A 24346-nucleotide genomic window follows, 5' to 3' on the forward strand; every position below is an offset into this window, starting at 1 on the left:
AACTTCCTCGTGGGCAATATCACTTTCCTCCGCCCCATTCGGGGGGCCAGTATGGTGACAACTGGGGGCAACAGGGTGGGCGCGGTTGGCGATAGCGGCGATGTATTTCTAATCCAACTCACGATCTCTATCCCAGTATGCTAAAATGAAGATCTCCACACTATAAGCTAGTACATAGGTAGTGTGCTTGTTGTGCTTGTTGCTTGCTTTCATATCCGTTACAGGGTGGACATGTGAAGGACCTGGTTCGGATAGAACAATTTCACAACAGATGGAAGAATAAACGACGGCCACCAACACGTCTCACGACGCGTGAACCTCTCCGACCACAACGAATAATCGCCCTTCTACCTCTTCCTCTTTGTCTCCTTCTCCCCCCTCTTGCTCTCTTTTTCCCATCATCACAAACCACCATCCACGATGGCTCGTTCCACCAAACTACCTACCACCCCGCCGCCGCCTCACGAGTCTACTTCGATCGGAGGGATCGAGTCGAAGGAGACTAGGGTCATCGATCTCACTATGTCCTCGGATGAGGAGCAGGGCCCTGCCAAGCGAATCATGCTGGCCAAGGATGGTCCTGCCAAGAAACCCATTCTTCGTGCACCCGTTAAAGGCGAAGCTGCTACTGCTACTCCTGCTGATATCGCCCATGCTGTTGAGTATCGTGTTGATACTCCGCCTGCGACGAGCCCCCCTGTCGGCTCCCACGAGGCTCCATTTGTTCTTCCTGATGAGGCTCCGGCCTCCGCTTCCTGTGCTTCCTCTCCTACTGACTCTGCTCTTTCTCGTTCTCCTGCCCGTTGCGGTTGGGACAAATCCTACACGGCTGACCTTGACGTGTTTGCGCCCGGCGAACCAGATATCGAATACTGGGATGGCTTGGGCACCTATACGGACGTCCATTGGTTCGTGGAGTACATCGAGACTGTGATGGACTACATCCCTCCCGCCGATATCCAACGAAATTTGCAAAATTGTCTCCGCCGCGAAGCTCGCACCTGGTACGACAACGAGCTGACCGATAAGGAGCGCTCGGATCTACGCCACCTTCATGTCCAAGAAAGTGACGGTTGGTTCGATATGCTGACCGCCAGATTCCACGGGGAGATAAATCACGATCTCGAAATGATGAAATTCCGCGCCCGGACTTTTACCTGGGATGACGTTCGGCACGACTCCCCCATCGAGTACTTCCTTCAAAACATGTATCGCTATGCTCGGTTCTGTTTCGATGAGCACTGGGAGAAGTTGCATGCCATCTGGGAGCAGATTGACCCAACTATGAGAAAGGATATCCCTGAGCCAAATGAGCTGAGCAGATTTCAGCCTTTCTTGACGCTCTGTGAGAAGGCCGAGGCTAAGTGGCGTTACATGGTTTGAGGACGTGGTTCTCCCTGATGCGTCGAGTTGTGTGAAATCTGTCGCAGGGGGAGTGGGCATCATGTGATCTATGACAATCTTAAGGCTTGAGGCTATTTGCAGGGGATCAAATCCATCTAGGAGTCTGGAGTGACGATCTATCGTGGGTTAATTGAGTATCTTGAATGAAAATTTTACATCGCCTCGGGAGAGTTTGTCCGCGCCCTTGAGTAATTAAATTTTACTCGATAACGTAGAGCAGCCCTAGTAAATTAATGGGCATATAGCTTAGTAGCACAGTGACGCTACACGTAGCTGAAAAATATCAGATCAGGACTCTTATACGGCATCCGATGAATGACTGTTCTTCCTTGCTCCCTGGAACGCAGCAGAAGCAAGCTCAACCAACAAAGACGCCTTACCAAGCCTTCCACCACCAAAATCTCCTCTCCGAGACCGGTAGTTCAGTCGTCGACTTGCGGTAGGAGTATGCTCCACCCGGTCAAGCTCCTCAGGGACAGAGCGCATGGCCATGCCAGTGAGTATATAAATCAAAGTGACCCCCATCTCCTCAAGGTTGGCAAGAAATAGCTGCAGAAACTCTCCGCTGGGATTCGATGCGAGTATACTTCCCGGTGCATGGCTGCCAAAGCACTCCACCAGTGAAAAGATTATCCGAACAAGCAGGAAAGGCAGCGAAGCACCCAGTCCGATGACAAGCTGCCGCTCGCCTCGTCCAGTCTTCTGATATCCGATGGCTGCTGCCACATACAACAGTGATAAGGCCACCAGAACGACGAAAAATAGAATCACGCCTGCGCGGAGTAGGTCCTGCTGATAGATGTCCGCCGCACTGGACGCGTTTGTGGCTGCAACGATGCAGAGGATTAGGCCGATTGCGCACGGTGTCTGGATAATTCTGAGGATATAGAACGAGAAGATCGTGTTCCAAGGAGATTTGAGCATTGAGAAGCATCTAGGATAAGGATGTTATCGGCATTGAACCGGTTTGGGATCAATATAGTGAAGTAGATTATCAAATTGTCAACTAACATTCTTGAGATCAATCCGAGCGATGCCAGCAGGAGCGGCGAGACACCCAACGCGCTTGTCACTGCTGCAATGGTCGCGGGAGTCCCGACAGGGCCCTGGGTAATGGTCGCCAATTGTGCGCTGCAGCTAACTATTCGAATGATGGAGAAAATGGCAAGGAAAATCCATCCAGAGCTCCTGGCTAGTCCATGTCGCAGACAGACTTTCACCGCGAATGGAAGGCAAATTGTGTAGAAGACGAGCATGACAATGGCAACACCGTCGGAGAACGTTACATGTCCCATCGTGGAAACTCGCCTTTTTGCAGTACAGAGCAGTATAGAAGTATGGTATAAGAGATTGTTTTCTGGTTGAAGATCTGAGGAATCCGCTCGCCTTTTAAACCGATTATATGCTACGTCTAATGCGCGGAAATTCCTTCTGAGGCTACTCGTATAGACAATGCATGAGCCACTCGAAGAATGTACTCCATTAGGAAACTGGCAGCGCCGGTAAAAAGGGTAGTTAGCTACGTTAGTCAACTATGTCACAACCGACCTAATTTCATCTTTCGACTCTCGCTATACCAAGCTTCGCGGCTCGGTGGATCCCGCTAGACCGGAAGTGGTAACATCTTCGACGGGCCCAAAGCCAAGCCTTCGGACCTCCCGCTGTGGCTGTGCTGACGGGCCCAAGATCGTTGCCTGCTTACTTTGTCATTTCATGATGTCGAAGTTCTTTCCCTTCTCGTATCTGAAAAGTCTCATCACTGGTCCTTGATTGCTTGTACGATGAGAGGGAATCCCGCTACGCCGTCCAAGGCGTGCCAGCCGTGCCGCACCAAGAGGCGTAAGGTGAGCCTAGACCCTGTGCGCTACCGCTGCAGAGAGCATGGCGCCGTTCTGACGCGTTTCTTTGTAGTGTGATATGAGACTTCCAGGATGCTCACAGTGTCGAAGAGCCAATCTCGAGTGTGGGGGATATCGGGACTCCTTCTCACTACGTCTCCGCGATCAGACTTCTCTTACTTCCCGAAAGACCCTCGAACGGGCTATCAGAAGTCGGGCCACCTCTTCACAGGCTCCGCAAGCTTCGTCTAGAAATAGTGCCAAGATGCGCTCCCTTGTCACCCGTGAACTGTCGGAAGCTCCCGAAAACCTAGCACTGGGCTACTTTATGCATGTCTATGCACCAACGGCCGCATTCGAGTACTTATCCGAAGTGTCCTCAATATATCTAACCAAGGAGCCCCTCGGAGATGCTCTTCTAGCCCCATCACTCCTCCTCTTCTCACAAAACCTTCGCCTTCCGACTGTTCAGTCTCTTGCGCAAACGCATTATGCCAAGGCACTAAGATCGACAAACTCGGCCCTTTCAAGTCCAGGCCTAGCAGAAGACAACGGTACCCTCCTGGCAGTGCTGCTTCTGAGTCTTTACGAGGCCTTGGACTTCCAAGGGCGGAAGGTCCCTTCGAATTGGAATGCCCACACCCAGGGGGCCTCTGAACTATTACGACTCCGAGGCGAAGGACAGTTTGACAATCCTCTTGGTCGTCATCTCTTTCGACATGCTTCCTCGAATATTCGGACACACTGCGCTCAACTTGGTGTCAATACCCCTTCTGTCTTGGGCACGCTAGAGAATGGCTATCTTGAAATGATATATCCGAGTGAGCCAAGTCGCCGATTTGGACAGGTTGTGGATAGCATTGCAAATCTGCGGGCAAACATTCATAAACTCTCCCCCATTGGACACTTACGGAAGGTTCTGGAGCTAGACTTAGAATTGGAGGATGTTTTGAACAGTCTTCGGAGAGATGCACCCTTCGAAGTTATCGACATCACGGCCATGCCAGGCCGCATCTTCACATACAAGAATCAGATCCATCAATACTTGTCACCGAGGATCGCACGGATGTGGAATATGCTACGAATAGCTAGGCTGTTCCTCATTCAGATGGTCTATCACGCAGTGGCCTTGAAACGCCCGCCAGAACAACTTACAAACGAAGAACACATTCGAGTTCACAAACTCACGACGGTAATTAGCACAAAAATGATATCCGAGATCCTGCAAAGCGTTCCGTCCGCGCTGGAACTCTCCCTCAACCCAATGATGTCGTCAAGGTCTCTTATATACCCCTTGTCTGGCATTGCGGTGTTCGAGTTTGCATCACCAGATGCTACGGAATATGCCATCGACAGACTGGCTTTTATTGGGCGCCAATATGGGTTTGCACAGGCAGTTGACTCGACCAACATGGTTTTACAAAATCATGATTTCGAAAACTGGTAAGTATGGTGCATTCAGTCCCATTGGCTGGAGCACAAAAGCTGACTGGTTTGGTCTTTATTAGGATCCACTTATCTATACTCTCTTGTTGAAACCACATGACAATATTGATTGCCCTAGAATAAAATGATGAGGTCACTTTCAGAAGCCGGAACCAGCATGTGGATATTCACTGGGTTTTCGAAACGTTCCTCTTGATACATAGGGCAACTGTCTTATACGCGTTCACTCGCACATGGTGCGAAGACCGGCCTAGAGCCGGCGAAGGGTTGTACATTTGGCTACATGACCACTGCCTGTTCATGGTCTTTGTCTCTTTCTTCCATTCCGTGGAAGTGTCATTTCGAACGCCGGAACACAGATACGTTGACAAGTGTAATTACGCTCGCAAGTCTTGCTCTTCGAAAATACCAATCTACGTTGAATCTGCCGCTGACGCCATCCAAAGTTTGCCCTGGGCCACTTTTTCCAGAGAAAGCAAGATATGCACAGACCTTCGGGGTTCGTAAAGAAATTTCTATGCTTACATCAATGATTCTCTCGATTGCTATCAATTCATTTCACGTTCCCAGAGGATTGTGTGCTTATCGCTCCTTATAGTCAAATTTGCTCATCATTGTCTTCTCTTCCGTTAGGATACGGTTGCCACAGAAGCCATTATTCCCCGTTGATCAGCTCATAGCGGACCATTTATGTTCCCTGGCAATTATCACTGCACCTCATGCTGTAGGTCATATCCCGACCTTTTTGAGTGTCACATTGGCATGATACAGTGTACGAACGGCCGACATGCCCACAAGAAAAGGTAACCTGCTGCCAGCACATGGTCGCGGGTGTGTAACGCCGTCTCGTATGGGCTGACTCTGAAGAGTGTCACACGCAACTGCTGTTTGCTGGATCTTAGATATCACTTAGCCAAGTCTGTTCTTCGTTTAGATCCCCAGCTTTTGGGACCACTAACTTTGATTTTCTCTAGATTTTCCTGTTCTGAACTGTAGGCTGATAGCTCTGCCAGTTGTCCGACTGCTTGCTGGATGCTGGAAGTAAGAGATGATATGAGCTCAAAACAATAGAATTTCACAACGAGCCTCGAGCGAGAGGACCTATGATTTCAAAACTTATCGCAAGCCCTTCCGGGTGGCGCCGGCGGCGGGCGAATTTATTAGTATGCTCCATCACATGCTAAGGGGCTACCTACAGTATGCATTCTTCCTTTGTGGAATATGGTTTAGCATCGGTTGGAAGTCACCCGCCGGATAATTGGTAGGTCGCAGAAAGAGCCTCTGCCAACACATTACGTGTTGGCTCCAACGAACCCCAGAAGCACTGACACTAAAATCTGACGGGCGTTAAGATGGCTGATTCTGCCTTGGACATATGCGGCTAGATACACAGGATAATGCCTGCCAGGTGGGGCCTTCCTGGCTAGGCTGCCGCCGCATTTATGAGGGCGATTAGGCTCAGCCTCACTACGTAAATGTCAGCGGGAACCCATGCTCAGTGAGCACTCAGTCACTGCTTACTTTGTTACCAACACTCATTGTCCAGTCAGCAAGCTGTCGTTAATGCTTTCAGCCTATATTAGACTATACCCAAAAAGGATCTTCCCACAGGGCCATCTATGCGGTGATCACTAGCGCGTTAATGGTACTTGTGACGCCCTCCCCTTCCTAGAGGTCCCTATTTCATCAAAAAACTCCGTGATTCACCCCCAACCAGACAAAAGTGAGCTAGACCATTATTTTCAGGATTATGTAGTTTAAAGTGGCTTTTACTCTATCGAGTATCGGGTCCTACCATCTAAAGTAGAAAGCGAGACTCTGTGACAAGTCAAACCTTTTGATTGTGACATTGAAATATAGAGAGGCACTTGTTCGCCAACGTCGGACTTGCCTAAAAATATACCAAGAAACATTGTTGCAGGCGAGAAGAATTAAGAGTAGAAAACAGAAAGGTTACTTCTAAGGTGCGTAGTGTGAGGGTTTCTATACAGAGAATAATATTCTTTTGAGTTATCAAAGTGAGTCTCTCTTATGACATCTATCTAAGCTTCTGACACGGCAATAGCCAAGACAAAGCAAGCTTTGTGAGGTTCCACTTCATCCGATCGAATTATCATCACATCAATTACGTGTTCTGGGTCCGATCTTAGGCGTAGCTCTGACTGCGCCCGACAGGGGCGTTCGCTAGTCCCAGTGATCAGCCTCCATCTCGGTGGTACTGTACCTCCCAGTGAAATATATTCCATCTCTTTCTCCGGGGGTAGTTACGGAGTAGTAGATCCCACATGCGATGTTTAGCTTATTGTGGAACTTCAGCCCAGCCTATGCGTAATCCGCGTGTATCTAGGTCTTTAGTTGCTCAAGTGGGTCTGGAATAGGGGCGGTTCTCCGTCTTTACTCCCTTCCAATCGGAATACCCGTCCCCGTTGGTATCTGAACGTTACCTTACGACACCCCAAAAATTGGCCTCTAAGGGTATGGTTTAGAGCCGCTAGGAGGCTTTATGCCTCATGGCTAGCGCTACCAACCTATGCAAGGGTACTGATAAAGCCACGAGCAAGAATCATGAGCTGACAATATTCCATACCGTTGACACATTTTCTCAGGGCACCAACGCACACACAATTCCCATTAATAGTATCGACCTCTTGTTTAGGGGCAGAAGCAGGAAGAAGGGTAATATATCCCGCTTACTGCCCTTTGTGTTATTAGTGATCGTTCGCTCTTATGCACTGCCTCCACCAGGGGGTCGTGGAATTTTTATAATCCAATATATATATTAACTTACTCTTTCCGACTCTTCCTTTCCAGGCTTGTCTCTGCGACTGATTTTTGGTCGGTCCACTTAGGTACCTTTTGTTCTCAATGGGAGCAACAAAAGTGGCAGACCAAACGGTCGAATCAGTATGTATGATTGGTTCTTGATAATGGGAACAATCACTGACGTGCTGGGCTTCCCTAAAGATTGTTCAGATTACTGCGGACCCCATTGAGACTGGGCAAGAGCCTAAAGAAACCACTACAGAGCCTGAGGATGTGACGATTTCCAGTGGTGCCCCGGCCGAATCAGGCACGGGCGCAGTGCCAATACCTTTGACTGATCTGGATCAAGGTGTTGTTGGATGGGATAGTCAGGATGACCCTGCAATGCCAATGAACTTCCCCAAAGCTCGCAAGTGGGTCCTGCTCAGCCTGGTCTCCTTGATCACCTTCATCTCACCCCTAGCCACGACTATCGTGGCGCCGGCCGCCTCATACATTGATGCAGACCTCCACAATTCCAGTTCTATTTTGTCCAGTTTTGTGACTTCAGTCTATCTCCTAGGTAAGTCGGGGAACTTGTGCTTTTCTGCCTTTATCTTTGCTTTCGATTTCAAATTGGCTTATGAATCTTCCACACTTGTGAAGGTTATGTCGTTGGGACTCTTCTTATGGGCCCGGCGAGTGAAATCTGGGGACGTCGCCCGGTAATGTCTGTTGCGAACTGGTCGTTTGTCGTCTGGCAAATCTGCTGTGCGGAGGCACCTAGCATTGGTGCTCTGATTGGCTTTCGATTCCTGGCTGGCATTGGTGGTTCAGGCTGCATGACCCTCAACGGTGGAGTAGTCGCAGATCTGTTTGTTCCCGAGGAACGCGGTGGTGCCAACGCCATCGCGGCCTTGGGAGTTATATTCGGCCCTGTGCTCGGCCCCGTTTGTGGAGGCTTCATTGCACAGCGGGCAGGATGGCGATGGGTGTTCTGGACGATCTGTATTGTCAGCGGAGTGATCAGCATCACGATCGAAGTGCTCAATCGCGAAAGCTACGCTCCCGTGTTGATCGCTCGGAAAACCGCCCGGTTGTCCAAGGAGCTTGGACGTGCCGACTTACGATCTTGCTATGACAAGAATGTCAATGACCGGCCACAGACCTCTTGGCAGAAGATGAAGCAGGATCTCACACGGCCGCTACGCATGCTCTTCTTCTCACGCGTCGTCGCCATCTTTTCCACTTATATGGCCTTGATATACGGACTCTTTTACATCCTCATCACAACTGTCACCACCGTCTATAGCGACACTTATCATTGGTCCCCTGAGATAACGGGTTTGGCATATTTGGGCCCAAGTTTAGGGTTTCTGTTAGGGCTCATGTTCATTGCCCCAACCAGCGACAAATTGATAGTCAAGTTGACCAAGGAGAACAAGGGGATTTATGAGCCCGAGATGCGACTCCCCTTCATCGTTGTATTCGGCACTTTGGTCCCCATCGCTTTCTTCTGGTACGGCTGGACAGCTGAGTATGCCGTCTTTTGGATTGTGCCACTAATCGGTCTGATGCCCTTTGGCTTCGGTATGCTGGGCATCTTCTTCTCCATCCAGATGTACATGATCGATGCCTTTCCGAGGTATGCTGCCTCTGCTATGGCTGCTCTCACGGTGTCCAGATCTCTCCTCGGCGCTTTATTGCCCCTTGCAGCTCCCCCTCTATACAACCGTCTTGGTTTAGGCTGGGGGAATACGCTGCTTGGATTTATTGCTCTACTCATGGTTCCAGCTCCATATTATCTTTGGAAGACCGGTCACCATTTGCGGACAAAATACCCGATTGAACTGTGATGCCGTCGAATATGTCAAAAATATAGATATGTTTCTGCTTCGCGAGTTCGCCCCATTCCACGTTGCCCACTCAAACAACCCCTCACATAACATGACACCCTAAGGGATTCCTGGGAACACGCTGCCTCTCCCACGAGCTATTGTCTAGGCATATACGGATCAGAGAGCTTACGTTCCCTTTGTAGCCACTCAATATAGCAAAAATGGCGTGACTTCAAAATAATTAGCGAAGTAGTAGGTGAATGCCGAAAAATATGTAAATTTTTAAAGAAAGATCTGTAAAGTGGCTAGTATGAAAGTAATTCGTAGTCGATCCTGTAAATACACTCTATCATTCCTACCTCTATAATTCTGATAAAACTGGCTAATATCGCAGCCAACTCTTTATTGGTAGAATGGGAGATGTTGACTGAAAGGAAAAAGTTGTACAGGGATCGAGCTAGCGTGTCGCGTTTATTGAGCCAGCTTAGTCGCTCCTCCCTGGACGATCTTTGTAAGCAAACCAGTATGCTCAGGTCAGGCTCACGGACCAGCTCGGTCTGCTTTTGCTAAACAACTTTCCTGGTGACATAGTCAATGCAGACGTATAGTTAATTTCATTTAAACTGGCTGTCCTGTAGGGTGTCTATCTACCGATGCACCTCTATTCTCGGGCTCAAAGCTAGGAAAGAAATTGGCATTGACCCAGCCCTTGGTAGGAACAAGCCATCCTGCCTGCGTAGCCTCCTTTCTATATCTGGCAAATGATTGGTTTGTAACTAACCGAAGTATACTCTAATCAAGTGCTCGTCAACTATACTCAAGTAAACAGATTCATCAGGGAACAAAAATCAGAAAGTGCAACTTTACACAAAGGAGTAGAACACAATCAAAAAAACGATATGCCCAAGTTATATCAGTGAGAAAAGAGATGGGAAATAGAAGGAAGAGATAGACCGTCAATGCTCCCTTTCACATTTTGCCAGGGAGCAAGTCATATCCAAGACACGGAGCCAGTCCAAGCAATACAACCGCAACATCCAGTGCTGTTATTATGCTTCGTCTCTTATGATAGAGCGTCCTCGATATACTCTGCCTGAGTCTCATCGTTTTTGTGGTACCCAAAGGACTTGTAGTATGTCTCTTTCACCTCCTCAAAGGGCTTGCAAGCACTAACGCCGGAACCCTAAAGTGATATAGATTAGCCTTCTTCGAACATAGAAAAAGGGTATATATATAACGTAAACGTACTCCGGACTCAGGGTTGCAGCACATCGGGGCATACCCTTTCTGGTCACAGGTATTTGGGGAGACATTATCGGGAATGTCCTTGCCTACAATACAGTGATCGTGGTTAGCAGTCTATCTCATCTGACATTGTATATCGATGCCAACATACACTGAAATGAAACCTGCGAGCTGACCGAAATGCTCCCAAGAGGTGGAACAAGGTCGCCAAGCCCCTTGAAAAGCATTCGGGTTGTCTCCTCGAGAGACATGCAGCACCGTTTAAATTGTTTCTGTGGGCACTGGTACGGCCCAACAGGCGTCATAGGCGTAGTCATCTCCCAAGAAGAGACCTGGGAAGAAACCTGGGAAGGAGCCTGAGAAGGAGCCTGAGAAGGAGCCTGAGAAGGAGCCTGGGAAGGAGCCACCATGGCCTTTATGGGAGTTGCAGTGACCTTGGGGTCCTGCGCCGCAACGGGAACGGCAGTGGCGATGGTGAGGGTTGCGAGGGAGTAGAAGAGCGTTGGGAGATGCATTTGGTCTGTTTTCTTTTCCCCTCCTGCTTTCACGTCTCTAGCTTCTTGTGATTGTCGTGTGTATGGCGAGGGTCCTATCAGCCCTAGGAAGAGAGTGTGGTTTGCGCCGGCGAGCCTCACGCAGCAGTGCTATGTAGCGGTTTTATGCCTCGGAATGATTGTCTCGGTTCGAGTAGTCGCGTCCAAAAGAGTGTAGAATCATGTAGTGTGTATACCAGAAAGCCCGTTAAAGGAGCGACGAGAGCTAGGCGAGAAGAGAACGTCGGGCGGTGGTTGCCAGGTGTCGACGAGATCTGGTGGTAAGAAGTCGAAGAAAGAAGGATTGGCTAGGGAAAGGAGGGCCCTCGAGTTGGCTTGCGTGCTTAGGCGGTTTGACCCTCGCAATGCTCGGTCCGGGCAGTTTACCGGGATTGATGCGGTACCGCGTCCTTTTCGCTCCCTTGAGTGGTAATGGGCCCTTGTTACTCGGGCGCTCGAGGATTCCAGTGCAGTGATTTCTTCCCACTGGGGAGGGCTGACAAGAGTGGCTTATTAGATAGAAAAAGTGGGCGGATTGAATCATGTGGAATGTGAATTACCAGGTTCTCGTGCTTTGTTTATGTCTGGCATGTTCTCGTGTCTGATGCAGCTAGCTTGAGCATCGTATCCTATGCATCCCGAGTGGGTCCAACAACAACCAATATATTGCCCTATAAATCATGCACTTGTGGTAATTGATTCAGTTGACCACATTGATATCTTTTTTGATTTACACGGAAAGTTTGCTAAGCCAGCTCCTTAGGTGCACAACTTGAACGCGCTCGCAATCCACAAGAGGTGCAAGGGGCGCCCCAAAAATTCGCGAAAGAATGCGCCAACGCTCCACTAATGCTCTTCTCGTCATCAAGGGATGAGTAGTCCTTGATCTACCATGCAAGAACGCGTTCAGCGCGAGTTCGGGTAGGTGGGTGATAAAATCGAACGAGTATCAGACTAGGATTTGGTGAGTAGGTCAAAGTTAAACCCTATTTTAAGGTTGCAGTAGTTTCGCTTCAGATGCGAAAATAGAGCGCTGGGATTGAATAACCCCTCGGACCGGGCGCTGGGTTATCCGTTGTATTTTTAATTCCCTTTGTCTTCCGCAATATGAGCTGAGAATAACCTTAGGTTTTCACTATCCGGTGCCCAACATATATATAGTGTCGGTTTCAACACCTTCGGCATGACAAGTGCCTGGTTCCGTTTGACCACCAGTCTAATAAACGTGAGACTGCGAATTGTTCTTCCAATGACAGCCTCGCATGGTTTTACGCGGTGTATAAATTTAATTAGGGAAAAGGAAGGGAGGAAAGAAATAAAAGTCACTGCAATCTTTGAAGCTACGACGCGGTAAAAGAACAAACTGAACAAACCCGAAACGAGATCCATGAAACTCCAATGCACCAAGCTATCTGAGCCATGACTGATGCCAGCAGTCTGACGAAAAGGGAAAAGATGCAAACAAGAGTCGTGTTCGTAACAAAAGATTTTCCCCGAGGGACTGCTCGCAGACTTACTCGGGGGGCATCGTTGGTCATCACTTGGTCACATCCATAGCAAAACAAAAGCCACACAAAAAGTATCAGAGCCGTAATAATCCCAAAAAGCACAATCGCTCGCTCGCTCACTGATACCAAAGGACAGGGGGGTGTTGTACAGGTTGACGATCACCTCACAGAGGGGACGACAGGGTTTGTGGTAAAGCAATAGTAATACACTGTGCGCCGGGCCCGGAATAGTGGAAGGATAGATAGACGGTGTCAATAGAACATCTGTGAAGAATGTCTCTGTCCAGGGACAAACGCCGAAACAGCCGCGTGTCAAAAGAAGGGAGGTAGAAACGAGTGTGGAGAATAGAAATGGAAGCAGCTTTGGGGGAGGAAATGATGGTCCCACTATCGACGGACGTGTGCCTGGGCTCAGAGCTTCGAGGGGTATGTTCACGGCATATGAACGATGCGGGTAGAGACCAATCGATGTTCCTGATGGGGGGGGGGGGGGGTGGAAAGGGCAGTGTACAAGACAAATGTCCAAGTGTGGGAAGTGATATGATTGGTGGGTGTGGAAAAGACCGTAAGGAAATGCAAGGCTTCAAATGCTGCACCGACGGGAAAGCAGACAAGGTGCAATCTCACAGACATGAGCAGGAGGTCAAAAGCTGTTAGTGGACTTCTATCATGTAGAGCCATCGAACTCCTGATGAGCGTCGACATGCGGTCTCATCACGGTCTCATCATAGGCAAGAACCGCTGAAGACGTAGGTCAGCAAGCTGAACAACCCTGATCTGTGGCAACGACGGAGAAATAAAACATACCGAAGAGTCATGATTGTCCTAGTATCGGGACGGCTTGGCCTCATTCGGACTCCGCATGGGGCCTTGACCCTGGCCCTGCTGGACTCGATGGCGAGTTGCTGCAGCCGCACTGGCCGAGGTAGGAGGAGGACCGTTGGCGAGATTGGCGAGCACACCAGTGCTTGACGAGCCACTGTGGCTGCTGTTGCCGCTGCTCTGGCTATCCCGGCTGCTCGCACCGCTACCACTGCCATCGTCCAGATCGACAAACGACGACATCTGCCGCTGGGTATAATGCAACATAGTACGGTTGTAGTCCTCGAGGGAAGTGCGAGGATCCATCGACCGTTCGGTTTCAACGTGGTTCCCTTCAGATCGTCCGGCCGCTCCCGAGTGAGGGAACATGGCCTCCATTTGGTGGCTTTCAGTCATGGTGGGATGTGTCTGGGAGAATGGGCGATATCAGTGGATCAAGTTATGGATAAGTATCAAGAAGATGAAGAGGTTTTCATCCAAAAGGTGCGCTAGGTAGATTATGGGCAGGAGGGAAATATCCTTCCTATGTAGTTTACCCAAAGTTTACCCAAACAGGGGAAGGCGTGCCGTCGGCTTTGTGGGAAAAGAGGCCTATGCTGGGACTGGGCCACGGAAAGTACTCTGCGGGATTCACTATGTTGTTGAACCACTTACCGTGGAAAGAGGAAACTAAGATGAATAAGGTGGCCGGGGCAGAGACAGAACCACGGTTGGAGAATGGTTGCGAGGCGTTTCCGGCGTGGAAATAGCGAGTACCGGCAATGGCTGGGCAGACCGCAGAATGGGCAGTTGGGATCACAGGGTTATCAGGGTTAGGACATGTACGCGAGATATGAAGCTATCAATGTCCCAGACGGGACCGAAGGGTTATATATAACAGACCAATCGCTCCACCGGGCGTACGCTTCTGGCGGCTGCTGATAGGCCGTCGTCTCAAGGCTGTTATTTCCTTTTGTCTCCTAGGGAGGGTCCATGGGCGCCATTCGAAGGCCGACTCTGTCGCCGGACTCAGCCGCAGTGACATCATTGGCTGACAACGAGATGCGCTTGGGAGGGCCGACACGCTTCGTGAGGGTTTAGACTGGGCGACATCATAAGAAGAGTGTCCTAGCACCCCCGTCTCGTTGGCGTCCCCACCGGCTCGCTGGACGAGCGTAGCCACTGCCGTTGGAAATGGATAGTGGAGGTGTCTTATCATCATGCAGTAATCTTCCCTCCGCATCTTCATGGAGACTGGTGCACTCAGGCAGCGGTAGCGTCGGTTGGTCCACTGGCGAAATGGGCCCTCGAGTGCCGATGAGGTCACTGGGGAATGCGCGAGTGGACCAATTGGACCAGTTGGGCCAGTTGGATGAGCTATGGCGTTCTGGGATCCGCAGACGCAGTAGCCCGTCCCCCTGCAGATCCTCCCTGACGTCTACCGAACGAATCATAACCGTGCTGCTCGGGCCATTTGCACGTCCGTTGCGTTCTGCACCGCGGGAAAGGGCGTGTTGGAGGGGGGGGGGATGTGATGTAGACATCCCCGGTCTGCTGCAGGCTGTGGACACCACGCCCATCCGCTAGCCCTTTAGAGGAGGGATAGACGGTCGAAATCAAAGCGAGGCGGGGAGGAAACAGACTGGAAGCACAACAAGGGCCACTGGGGCACCACTGGGGGACCACTGGGGGACCACTGGGGGAATCGGGATCTATCCACCGTCGAGAAACTGACCGAGGACCAGTCTCCTGACGTCCTCTGCGGTCCCATGCGTGGTTCGGCATGGTTGTTTGCGGTCCAGGGCTGAGGCTCAGAACGGTGGAGCCAGTCTGGACGCCATAACGTCATCCCCCGAGCGCCAGGGCGATCCGAGTTTCGATTTGGGTGCGCCACGCGTGTAGAAACACGATGCTCTGTGGACACAGACACACCTGTGTGGGTATGATGGATGGTCATTCCTATCGGTACACAACAATCATCCTCCTGCGTCGGATCGTGAGATCTCCTGTCTATACTCCCCAGGTTCCAAACTCCCTCCTTCCCCCCCCACAAACCCTGCTGGTACACCGATCGCCCAGCCCGATCGCCCAGACGTGCAAGAACCAAATAGCCACAGTGGATAACGACACTACAGGACACTCTCTCGTTGGACCTCCTCTCGAGTCTGGTCGTTTGGTTGCCTGAGGCAGCAATGTAACCTGACGTCAGAAACCCTAGCTGGTCGGGTATACCTCCTCTCCCAGCCGTGAAGAACGATGGAGATGGCTAGATAGTAAAATATCCGCTGCAGAATCATTGGCCAAAGGACTTACGAGATACTACCGGTTTCCTATCTGGCTCTAGATCATGTAGAACAGTGGGCCGGGTAGACGAGAGTCCACGTATAGGGGACCGACGCCGCCCGGAGGAGCCCGCGACAACATGTGGCGAACCGTACGACCAAACTCTTCAGATATACTCCATCCATACGGAGCACGTGGAGAATAGTGGAAAAGGGCAGGGACCAACTCTACCCACTTCGAGAATTACCTACCGAAGCATTCGGAGCCCAAGCCAAGCGGAGAAAACAGCTATCACTGCGGCCAGTGAGAGGCCCCGGCTGGCACCGAACCGGGGGTCTGGAAACTCGTTATTCGCCATCTCAGCGGGGGAGGCAAAGAAACAGAGCATCTCGTGCACATGATGAATAGAGTCCCGTCGGTCGAAAGATCGTCGGCTCCGACTTCTCTCCACTTTCAGAAAACAGCTGTCCCAATCGTGGATGTGCGCGGAATCTGTCTTGTGCGGTTCATTTTCTGGCCCCAGTGTCTGTTCGTACATCCTCTTGGACGGGGAGGCGATGCGATGTCGTCAGATGTGGATTGGACCGAGAGTTCTTTTGCGGAGCTTTCACAGGACGGCTCAAATGGGCTAGCTCGAGAGAGTGTGTGCTTCTGTGAAGTGAATTCGCGCGTACTGAGCACCGATAGTTTGCTTGACTAGTTCCCTTTAGGAGATAGGTGAGCATCCCAACGAAAAGCCACAGCTGTCGCTGCATCCTGCATCCACAATCCCCAATGAGCTGGTCAACTCCGGCCGAGGAGGGGATGATGCTGTGGTGGTATCAGCGCTAGCACGAGACGTCCTGTGCGATGTCGTAAGTCAAAAGAACCTTGTGGAGCGGCCGAGCGGGCCCCCTGGGTATGCCTTCTATGGGGCCCGGTCGGCAGCGTGTACCCCGGAGGTCTGATCGCCGAAAAGAAACCTCTGGCGGCGACAAGTTGAGCGCTGCTCCAATCAGAAACACGCCAGGGCACAGTCTAGCAGTGTCTCGCGGAGACACGCACCATGCAGACCCAAACTTCCAGAGCCATATCTCGTGGGGAAAATGAACGCATCACCAGGGTGCCAGTCAGGAGATTGCCCGACGCGGTCATGACCATAATCACGGTCGAGGAACCGCGACCATGTCCATACTTTGTGAACATTGGCACCTTATCTCCTGACCCTGACAACCAGGGATTCCTCTCCGGTTCCCCGGTTCAGACGATTCTATGAACAATCTAGACGCCGGTGGACACGGACAGCGATTGGAGGCGACTATGACGATCTAGTCAGGACCCGTCGGTGGCCGTCCTGCCACAATGATATCACAGCATTTCCTCAGGCTGGAGGGAAACGGCGGCATTCCGGCAGAGAGGGGATGGTGATGTACGGTCACATAGACTAGTGGTCGAACTAGTGATATGAAATCAATCCGGCTATCGGACTGCGCGGTATGAAATACATCGAACCACGGCGGCTGGGTTTAACGCCATGGGAATATCCCACGGTCCCGTAGTCTTCCAGAATCCCCCTTGTTGCATCATTGGCTCCATCTGGACATTGGCCCGTGTCTATGGTGGAACCTTCCGCCTTGGGGATGCTTCAGATGGGGTTTCCTGCCCGAGTCCTTCGATGTTGTCTGTGAGCTCATGTCGTGTCTCCATCCTTCATTCAGGGCTGATGGTCCAGACCGTCCAGAAACCTGTTTTGTCCGGATGGCGAACGGATCGTGGTGCATCGCCGGCCTCTCAGGAGACGCGCTGGGTTCCTCCTAGACATCTTCAACACTCATCCCTCCCTTACCCCCGAAGGCTAACCATACTAAGGCCAGAAATCTCGAGTCTTGGGGGCGATAGATCAGCCCCGTCGCCGTCGCAGTGGCCATTGACAGTTTGGTCAGAAAAAGGGTATAGCCTTGGCAAGGTGCTAGGCTGTGCATTGCCGGGCCGGGGCCCTCCCAGGACGATGATCAGGACAGAATCGCCACCTCGTGACATGCCAGAACGAATCCAAGCTCGAGCCGACTCGATTCGACCGGCGACCTTCAAACTACGCAGCGCACCGGTCGTCCAATTCCTGATTCTTGCTGATTTCTGGGGCCGGTTGATCATCAAGGGTCAGAATACACCACGTAAGAAGAAGAGTCGCCGGGATTCTTGGCCATTTTCTCGGGCCCGAGTTGCTTGCTGTTCAAAGGCGATACCAACTAGACCATCGCTGGAATGGAATGTACCATATTCGGACGTTTGCCTCCTTCGAGACTTAACACACGTTCGAAGATGGTAGTTTCGAACGCCAATCCTAATTGACACTGCCTTAGCAAGGGAGGACTTAGACTCGGGGAAAGAGCGAAGCATTGGGATACTTGGGTCTTTGATATCGATGCTGTCCGAATTGCTACTCTCATCAGGGGCGTCACTCGGCGCAACTCGATCCGGAATGCAAGCCGCTAGTCGCGGAGTATCATGGGAGAGGAGATCGCTGTCATCTCGGACACGAAAACTGTTTTCGGTTCAATTGAAAGGTGAATGATTCTAGTACGTAGCGTATTATAGCATGAGGGGTGGGATACACAGGACAGTAGACACGCCGAAGATTTTGGCTCAAAAGGAGAAAAGTAAATGCATCATATTAACTTCATGCTCATCACACGTAACCTGGCAAGAACGTTAGTATCGAAACTATCTCGAACTCAGCCCCAACAGAGGATACTGTAGTGAACCGGAGCTTCTGGCACCAAGTACCGAAGGACTGGACCAATTCCAAGGAGATGCAAAAGAGGACGTACCCTTCCGTGCGCCCTGGAAGAAGAAGCGCACCACGAAGACCTGCAAAGCGGCCATCGACACCATCATCAAGCTCTCAATCACGCTGAAGTTGAAAATGCGGCGCTCGGTGCTGCGGACAGTACTGAAGTTGCGGTTCTCACGGGTGCGGAAGTACTTCTGGTTGCGGGAGATTGTCGACAGCTGCGCAGACAACTTGAAGATAGATTCCTCGAGGTTGGTGGTTTGCTCGGGGCTGGCGCCCTGGCGGGAGGGGAGCTGGGCGCGCTGCTCGTTCTCGACCTGAACACAAACAATTTAGCATGCAGCGAGGCTTTTGGGATGTAGAGAGTAAGGAGGGTTGGAATTGGGAGGGGGTGGTGAAGGAGGGGTGCTCTGGGGGATCTATTTCGAGGAGGTAAACAACATACGGCAATCTCGAAATCAACCATCTTCTCGGCGAACGTGGACATCTCGTTGTTGAAGCAGAACTGGTACTCGCCAATACTCTGCGCCGTGAAGACAAAGTCGCCCTGTCTTTCCTTTGTTCCATCCATCACGACCTTGCCGCCGGGTGCAGTGACAGCGAAATCAACATCGAAGGAGCCACCGGATTGGACCTGCACAAACCACCCTTTGTCAGAAACAGCTTACCACGGCATTGGAAATGTCTCGCAGACAGATGGCTGCGGCACCAAAAAAAGGATCACATTGAAGGAAGACTGACCGCAAAGTAGAAAGCCACCTTTGCATTGGCCTGCTCCACGTTGGTGTAGAAGCATGCCTTCTCGTTGGCCTCGAGCCTGTATGTCAGGGCAGTTGCACTGGCGGAGGAGACCAAGGAGGCCAGGCCAGCGAGGAGAGCGAACCGCATTGTGCCTGGGGAGGGGTTTGATGATTGACGGGAAATCGCAGGGTCTCGGAGTCGCGTGTCAGTCGCTCAGGAGTTGGGGACAGCTGGACCGGGGAGAGGATAGTGTTTGTCTTGTTTGCACCCGTCCGGCATTTGGGCCGCCTCTACTCCTACTATAGAACTATGGGGAACACGTCGGACTAAGAAAGAAAGAAGTAAAAAAGAAAAAGAAAATTTGAGATGAAGAAGAAGAGGCATGATCATCGCATCGAGCTGTCCACTGCTCATGTACCGGATTGCAGCATCTAGCCCGCCCGCCAAACCCCACAGCGCCCCGGAAATTACTTTATCGAATGAAGAAGCTCTCGCTCTTGCCCCAGAATCCTCGACTCTTACCGGGGTGGTCAAGACCAAGGTAGTCGTCAGGGCCGATCACATCAGAGAGAATATCATCTAGGGGCACGGTTAGCGGTTGCTCTCGGAATAAACCAAAAGGACTGTTAAGCGGGTGTAGTCCATAACAGCCGCACTTACCATCTTCCAGATACTTAGGGGTCGAGAAGGAGGCCCGAGGGACCACGGCAAACTTTATCTTCTCGAATGGCTTGCCCTTGATACCAGTCCTCTTGGAGAGTCGCTCCTTAGTCTCCTTGAAAATTTCACCCTGCGAGATAGTCAGCGACCCGGTAGGCATGGAAAGGGCGATCAAGCAGCACGAACCGGCTTCACAACAAACTTGAACGGCACGCCATGAGTACGATTGGGCTCCCGATCAAAGTTAAAAGCACCGACCAATCGGTCATCGTCTTCCATGTTGAGCTCCTCGGCGGGCACCCGCTCGGCATAAAGCGTAGAGTATTCGTTGATGGCAGACACATTGGTATCATCCCGAAGCTCCTTGTAGAGCTTTCCGCTGTGCGCCTCGAATATCTTCACCTCTTGAAGGGTCTTCTCATCGAGATTGGCCTTCCTTTGCAAAGCCGAAAGAAGCTCAGCGACAGTTCCGTTGCGGGCAACCAGGACCTCGACCACTTCCTATAAGGTCTTAGTAATGTATTCGTAACAAATCTGCAAACAAGAGGGACTTACTTCTTTCGTGATGCCTTCTGACAGCAGTGTCACCTTGAAGCACTTCTTACTCTCGTAGTCACTCAAACTCATATCCAGAACCTCATAGTATAGGGCATCGGACCGATGCATGGTATATCCATAAGCACCGTATTGGCCATTGAGAATTTGAGCAAGAGTGGAAGTGGTAGACCGCTTCAGGAATGCCTTGGCCTTACCGGTGCTGGCCATTACAGGGGCGAATCGAAGGTGAGTAGGCTCCACATTCAAATGCTCCGCCACCTTCTTCGAGAACTGATCATAGACCATCTTACGGCTGAGCGTGAGAGTGAACTCGTCACCATCGCCGGCCTTGATAGGGGCAAAGGTGACGTCCATGCGGTTGAGAAGGTGGTCGTAGAATTGTTTGGCATCGGTGTAAAGCGCGGTGGGCGGGAGCTCTGAATCCTTGATAGTCCGCTGGAAGGTAATGATGTCGCCATCCTGGATCTCTGACTGCTGGAAGGTCTGCTTTGGTTTCATCGCATCAATCATGTTGTGCTTGATCTCCTCGAAAAGCATGAAATCTGTCCCGGCAGGCCAGTTCATCTTCGAGAGGATGATAGGCGCCAGTTCTTGCACCTTCTGGTTCTTGCGAACATAAACGGGTCCGACACCGGACAAAGTTTGCGTTGTCACGTCGAAGTTCTTCAGGAAAACTAGAACGGAGTCACTGTCGGACCACGCCTCGGAACCCGCAGGAGCCACCTCCATCCAAAGTCGGAAGAGGTTGCCTCGAGTGCCAAATTTGGCGCAAGCGTCCTCGACTGTCATTTCGGTATCCTTAATGACTTGGTCAGGCCGTGTGGTCTTGTTCTGGCGGCTGACCATGACCCAGAAACGAATGGAGTTCACGTCGAGACCACGCTCTTCGGCAATCTCCTCGGCAAACTCTCTGACCTTCTTGGACCGACGAACACGGTATTGTGCGGGGAGAGCAGGGTCATCAGCGGGGAGATCCGCGCTGGTCAGATCAAAGCTGTGGTGAGATTGGAATGTCTCCTCCGTCAGGACACCAATGTTCATATACAGATGAGCTTCATCTCTCTCCTTCTGCTTTCGCAACATCTCTGCGCGGTCTTCGGCGATGCGCTGCTCTGGGGTCAAAAGTTAGCCAACCCAGTCGAAGTATCAGAATTATTCAGATTTACCAATATGAGAAGGCACATCGTCCTTGGTGATGGGGGGAGAACATTGGCCGAACGGGACTTCCGAATATAAACCAACATGTAGGCGTTCATCGAACGCTTGGTAGAGTACTTCTGCGTATAGGGCTGACGAACACCGGCCGTCCCGTTCGCAAATTCATACTCTCCTCCGTAGTTCTCCTCCAAGACTTCCTTTTCAGTGGCACGGTTGACTCGGTCATCATCGAAGCGGTACCAGTGCCCATCCTTGGTGGGCTTCAGGAATGCATAGTAGTGACCGGCGTCCAGGCTACCACTGTGCACAAGCACACCATGCAGTTCATATACCCAGGACTCGGACATGTCAGCATTTTCCGAGAGATAAGGAGCAGCATCAAATTCCATCGGGAAGACATGGCGGTCGTTGACCTTCATCATCGTCAAAGCGTTAAGGTCGTACTCAAATCGCTTGAGGTGAAGGTGCAAGACAGGCGGGAAGCTCTCGAAAATCACGCCCTTTTTGGCATCTTGAAGACCGTATGGAGGGCCAGCATCGTACTTGTTCTCCCCCTCCAAGGTCTCCACCTGAATGTAGTCCCGGAAGCTGTCATCCAGAGTTTTGTTACCCCGAACATTCAGCTGGATATCCCAGAAGTCCTCGACGCGAGAAGACTCGTAGTCAACATTGATGCAAGAGATATAGGTTTTGGTTTTGCCCACGAACATCTCAGGCAAGGCCCTTTCAGCAACAGTGCCCTTCATTTTCTCCTCCAAGCGCTCCATGAGCTTTCGCGACAGCTCCTGAACATCTTGCTGCTCAAAAGCCTGCCTAGAGTCCCAGCCAAAGGATTTTGTCAGCTCAGTCGTCGACACTGCCTTATCCATGGTCTGTAGATTGTAGAAGAGTCTCTGGAGGGTCCAAGCACTATTCTCGGAAGAAGCATCCTCCTCGGTGGGGATATCATATACCGCCTGGGTGGATAGGGTCAGTAGCCACGGGGGCAAAACAGGGCAAAGATACCTGGTTCATACCTTGCGGAAGGAATTGGTGAAATATAGCGACTGTAAAAGGGAGTTGAGGTAGCAAGTAGCACCCTGGTTGCGAAGGCCCACCATACCAGTCTCCTTCTTGGAGTCGTAGCTGAAACACCGTTAGCGCTGTGATCGAAGCTGTTGAGACACGTTGAAGGGTGTACCGACTTCTGGAAAGTGTGCCAGAGGACACCAGTGGGATCCTTGACCACGCGGACATACACGGACACATTTGCCTCCTCATCTTGGACCAGCGGAACAGTCTTGCCTTCCCACGCATCGTTGAACAGACTGCGGAGATCATAGAACCGGGTGAAGCCCCAGTCGCCCTCCTCAGCGGTGAATCGATGGGTCGCAACTAGAGGTCAACACTTAGCATAACCATATTGACCAAATCCAGAAATCGAGATTGTATCCTTACCGTGAGAGACATAGATCGAGGGGTCCTTCACATTAGACAGCACAAGCCCGAACTGCACACAGGCATACCAGTTCTCCGGCGGCTCACCCTCCCACGCATGCTCGAGGTAAAAGGAGGCATGCTCCGAGTGGTTACCGTAGGGATAGAACAGAATGCGCCTGTCCGTGTATCAGCATTCAATCCGTCTTTGAAGGTGTCCAGGAGAAAAAGAAAAAAAGAAGCCGACCCACCAAGGAAATCCGCCGCACTTGAAGACCGGGCCATGCGACTTCTTGTCCATCTTCCTCCAGTTTTGGATATGCCATGTATCATATACCTCCTCTATGGTCTCGAGGTCGGAGTTCTTGGGGAGGACTCGCGCCATCATCGCCGCATCTAAGGCATAATTGAAACATCGGTCAGCCATCTTCTCAAACATCGTAACACACGGGGGCAGATTGCCCCGTGACCCCTCAAGCCAGTGATCATGACCAGCTCTAATGATCGCATCACGTCGGTCTTCATAGGATCTAAGTTGTGTTTCTTCTCGCTTGACCCCAAGGCTTCAAGGGAGGGGGCGAGGGAGAGGGGCGGGAGGAGATGAAAGAAACGTACGGTCAGCAGCAGAGGGCGCGGGCTCAGGCTCGTCGGAGCCAGAGCGGGAGACAACGACGACATCAGTCTTCTCATTGGGGTACTGCTCATAGTCGTCGACGAGCATCTCGTTCTCCGCGAGCTGGGTAGTCGAGGTGCACGGTTAGATCTGCAATGACGACACACGCGAGGGGCACGGTGAAGCAACTCACGTTTTCCATGGCGAAAGGGGCCCTCCCGTCCAGCCGGAAGACACCTGTCGGAATGGGGCAAGGGTTAAAATGGGGAGAAAGACGACGGTGAGGGCGGGAGTCGTTGTCGGGAGGAATTTCTTCTGAACCAGCAGAATGAGAGGGTCCGAAGCTAGCGGTGGCGGAGCCCGTGGAGGCTCGGCAGTGACGGTTCCCTGTGACGACGGAGGGGGATAGCTCGGCGAGCACACACGATGAAGATAATATATAGATGAGAGGAAGAGATGGGATGAGGATTCACGCAGAGGATCTCGTACAGGATACGTTGCAAAGGACGGTTGAGGGTGGTGGCTGCTTGTGAAAGCCGGTGTGGATGGTGGTGATCTACTTGCGCTCTCCCCAGACCCGGAGTAATGGACCAATGGACCAATGGATGTAACGACCACGATTACAACTAACCCATAGCAACAGCTACTATGCTGGATATGAGGAGTGAACTAGCTGGAGGATAGGTATATGGACTATCATCTGTTTACTTCCAACCACAGGCCTCACGTATCGGCCATCTTCTGGGCCAGACCCCGGTCGGGAGGATCATGTAGGCGAACGCTTCAGAC

The 24346-nt window shown here is 51.4% G+C and overlaps 7 protein-coding genes across 7 annotated transcripts; 3 read left to right on the forward strand and 4 right to left on the reverse strand.

Annotated features, from left to right (window-relative positions):
* Nucleotides 1-420: 420 nt before the first annotated feature.
* Nucleotides 421-1383, forward strand: N7482_002721 (uncharacterized protein; the record flags this gene model as incomplete). Its single annotated transcript, XM_056684846.1, has 1 exon — nucleotides 421-1383. The coding sequence occupies one exon, from the start codon at nucleotides 421-423 to the stop codon at nucleotides 1381-1383; it is 963 nt and encodes a 320-aa protein (XP_056548452.1).
* Nucleotides 1384-1701: 318 nt separating this feature from the next.
* On the reverse strand, nucleotides 1702-2699 carry N7482_002722 (uncharacterized protein; the record flags this gene model as incomplete). Its single annotated transcript, XM_056684847.1, has 2 exons — nucleotides 1702-2338; nucleotides 2416-2699. 2 exons carry the CDS (start codon nucleotides 2697-2699, stop codon nucleotides 1702-1704), a joined length of 921 nt encoding a protein of 306 aa, XP_056548453.1.
* Nucleotides 2700-3507: 808 nt separating this feature from the next.
* Nucleotides 3508-4689, forward strand: N7482_002723 (uncharacterized protein; the record flags this gene model as incomplete). Its single annotated transcript, XM_056684848.1, has 1 exon — nucleotides 3508-4689. The coding sequence occupies one exon, from the start codon at nucleotides 3508-3510 to the stop codon at nucleotides 4687-4689; it is 1182 nt and encodes a 393-aa protein (XP_056548454.1).
* Nucleotides 4690-7553: 2864 nt separating this feature from the next.
* N7482_002724 (MFS transporter) lies at nucleotides 7554-9286 on the forward strand (the record flags this gene model as incomplete). The annotated part of the gene is made up of 3 exons (XM_056684849.1): nucleotides 7554-7592; nucleotides 7653-8013; nucleotides 8097-9286. 3 exons carry the CDS (start codon nucleotides 7554-7556, stop codon nucleotides 9284-9286), a joined length of 1590 nt encoding a protein of 529 aa, XP_056548455.1.
* Nucleotides 9287-10331: 1045 nt separating this feature from the next.
* On the reverse strand, nucleotides 10332-11028 carry N7482_002725 (uncharacterized protein; the record flags this gene model as incomplete). The annotated part of the gene is made up of 3 exons (XM_056684850.1): nucleotides 10332-10451; nucleotides 10517-10599; nucleotides 10665-11028. The coding sequence occupies 3 exons, from the start codon at nucleotides 11026-11028 to the stop codon at nucleotides 10332-10334; spliced, it is 567 nt and encodes a 188-aa protein (XP_056548456.1).
* Nucleotides 11029-13379: 2351 nt separating this feature from the next.
* N7482_002726 (uncharacterized protein) lies at nucleotides 13380-13772 on the reverse strand (the record flags this gene model as incomplete). Its single annotated transcript, XM_056684851.1, has 1 exon — nucleotides 13380-13772. One exon carries the CDS (start codon nucleotides 13770-13772, stop codon nucleotides 13380-13382), a length of 393 nt encoding a protein of 130 aa, XP_056548457.1.
* A 4534-nt stretch (nucleotides 13773-18306) lies between these two features.
* N7482_002727 (ubiquitin-specific protease UBP15) lies at nucleotides 18307-23759 on the reverse strand (the record flags this gene model as incomplete). Its single annotated transcript, XM_056684852.1, has 16 exons — nucleotides 18307-18317; nucleotides 18449-18728; nucleotides 18857-19045; nucleotides 19153-19343; nucleotides 19675-19731; nucleotides 19813-19942; nucleotides 19999-20313; nucleotides 20368-21477; nucleotides 21537-22484; nucleotides 22545-22653; nucleotides 22713-22902; nucleotides 22966-23123; nucleotides 23196-23340; nucleotides 23394-23441; nucleotides 23560-23680; nucleotides 23751-23759. 16 exons carry the CDS (start codon nucleotides 23757-23759, stop codon nucleotides 18307-18309), a joined length of 4011 nt encoding a protein of 1336 aa, XP_056548458.1.
* Nucleotides 23760-24346: the final 587 nt, after the last annotated feature.

The sequence above is a fragment of the Penicillium canariense genome, assembly GCF_028826845.1.
Source record: "Penicillium canariense strain IBT 26290 chromosome Unknown utg000001l_segment0_segment0, whole genome shotgun sequence".
Classification (NCBI taxonomy): domain Eukaryota; kingdom Fungi; phylum Ascomycota; class Eurotiomycetes; order Eurotiales; family Aspergillaceae; genus Penicillium; species Penicillium canariense.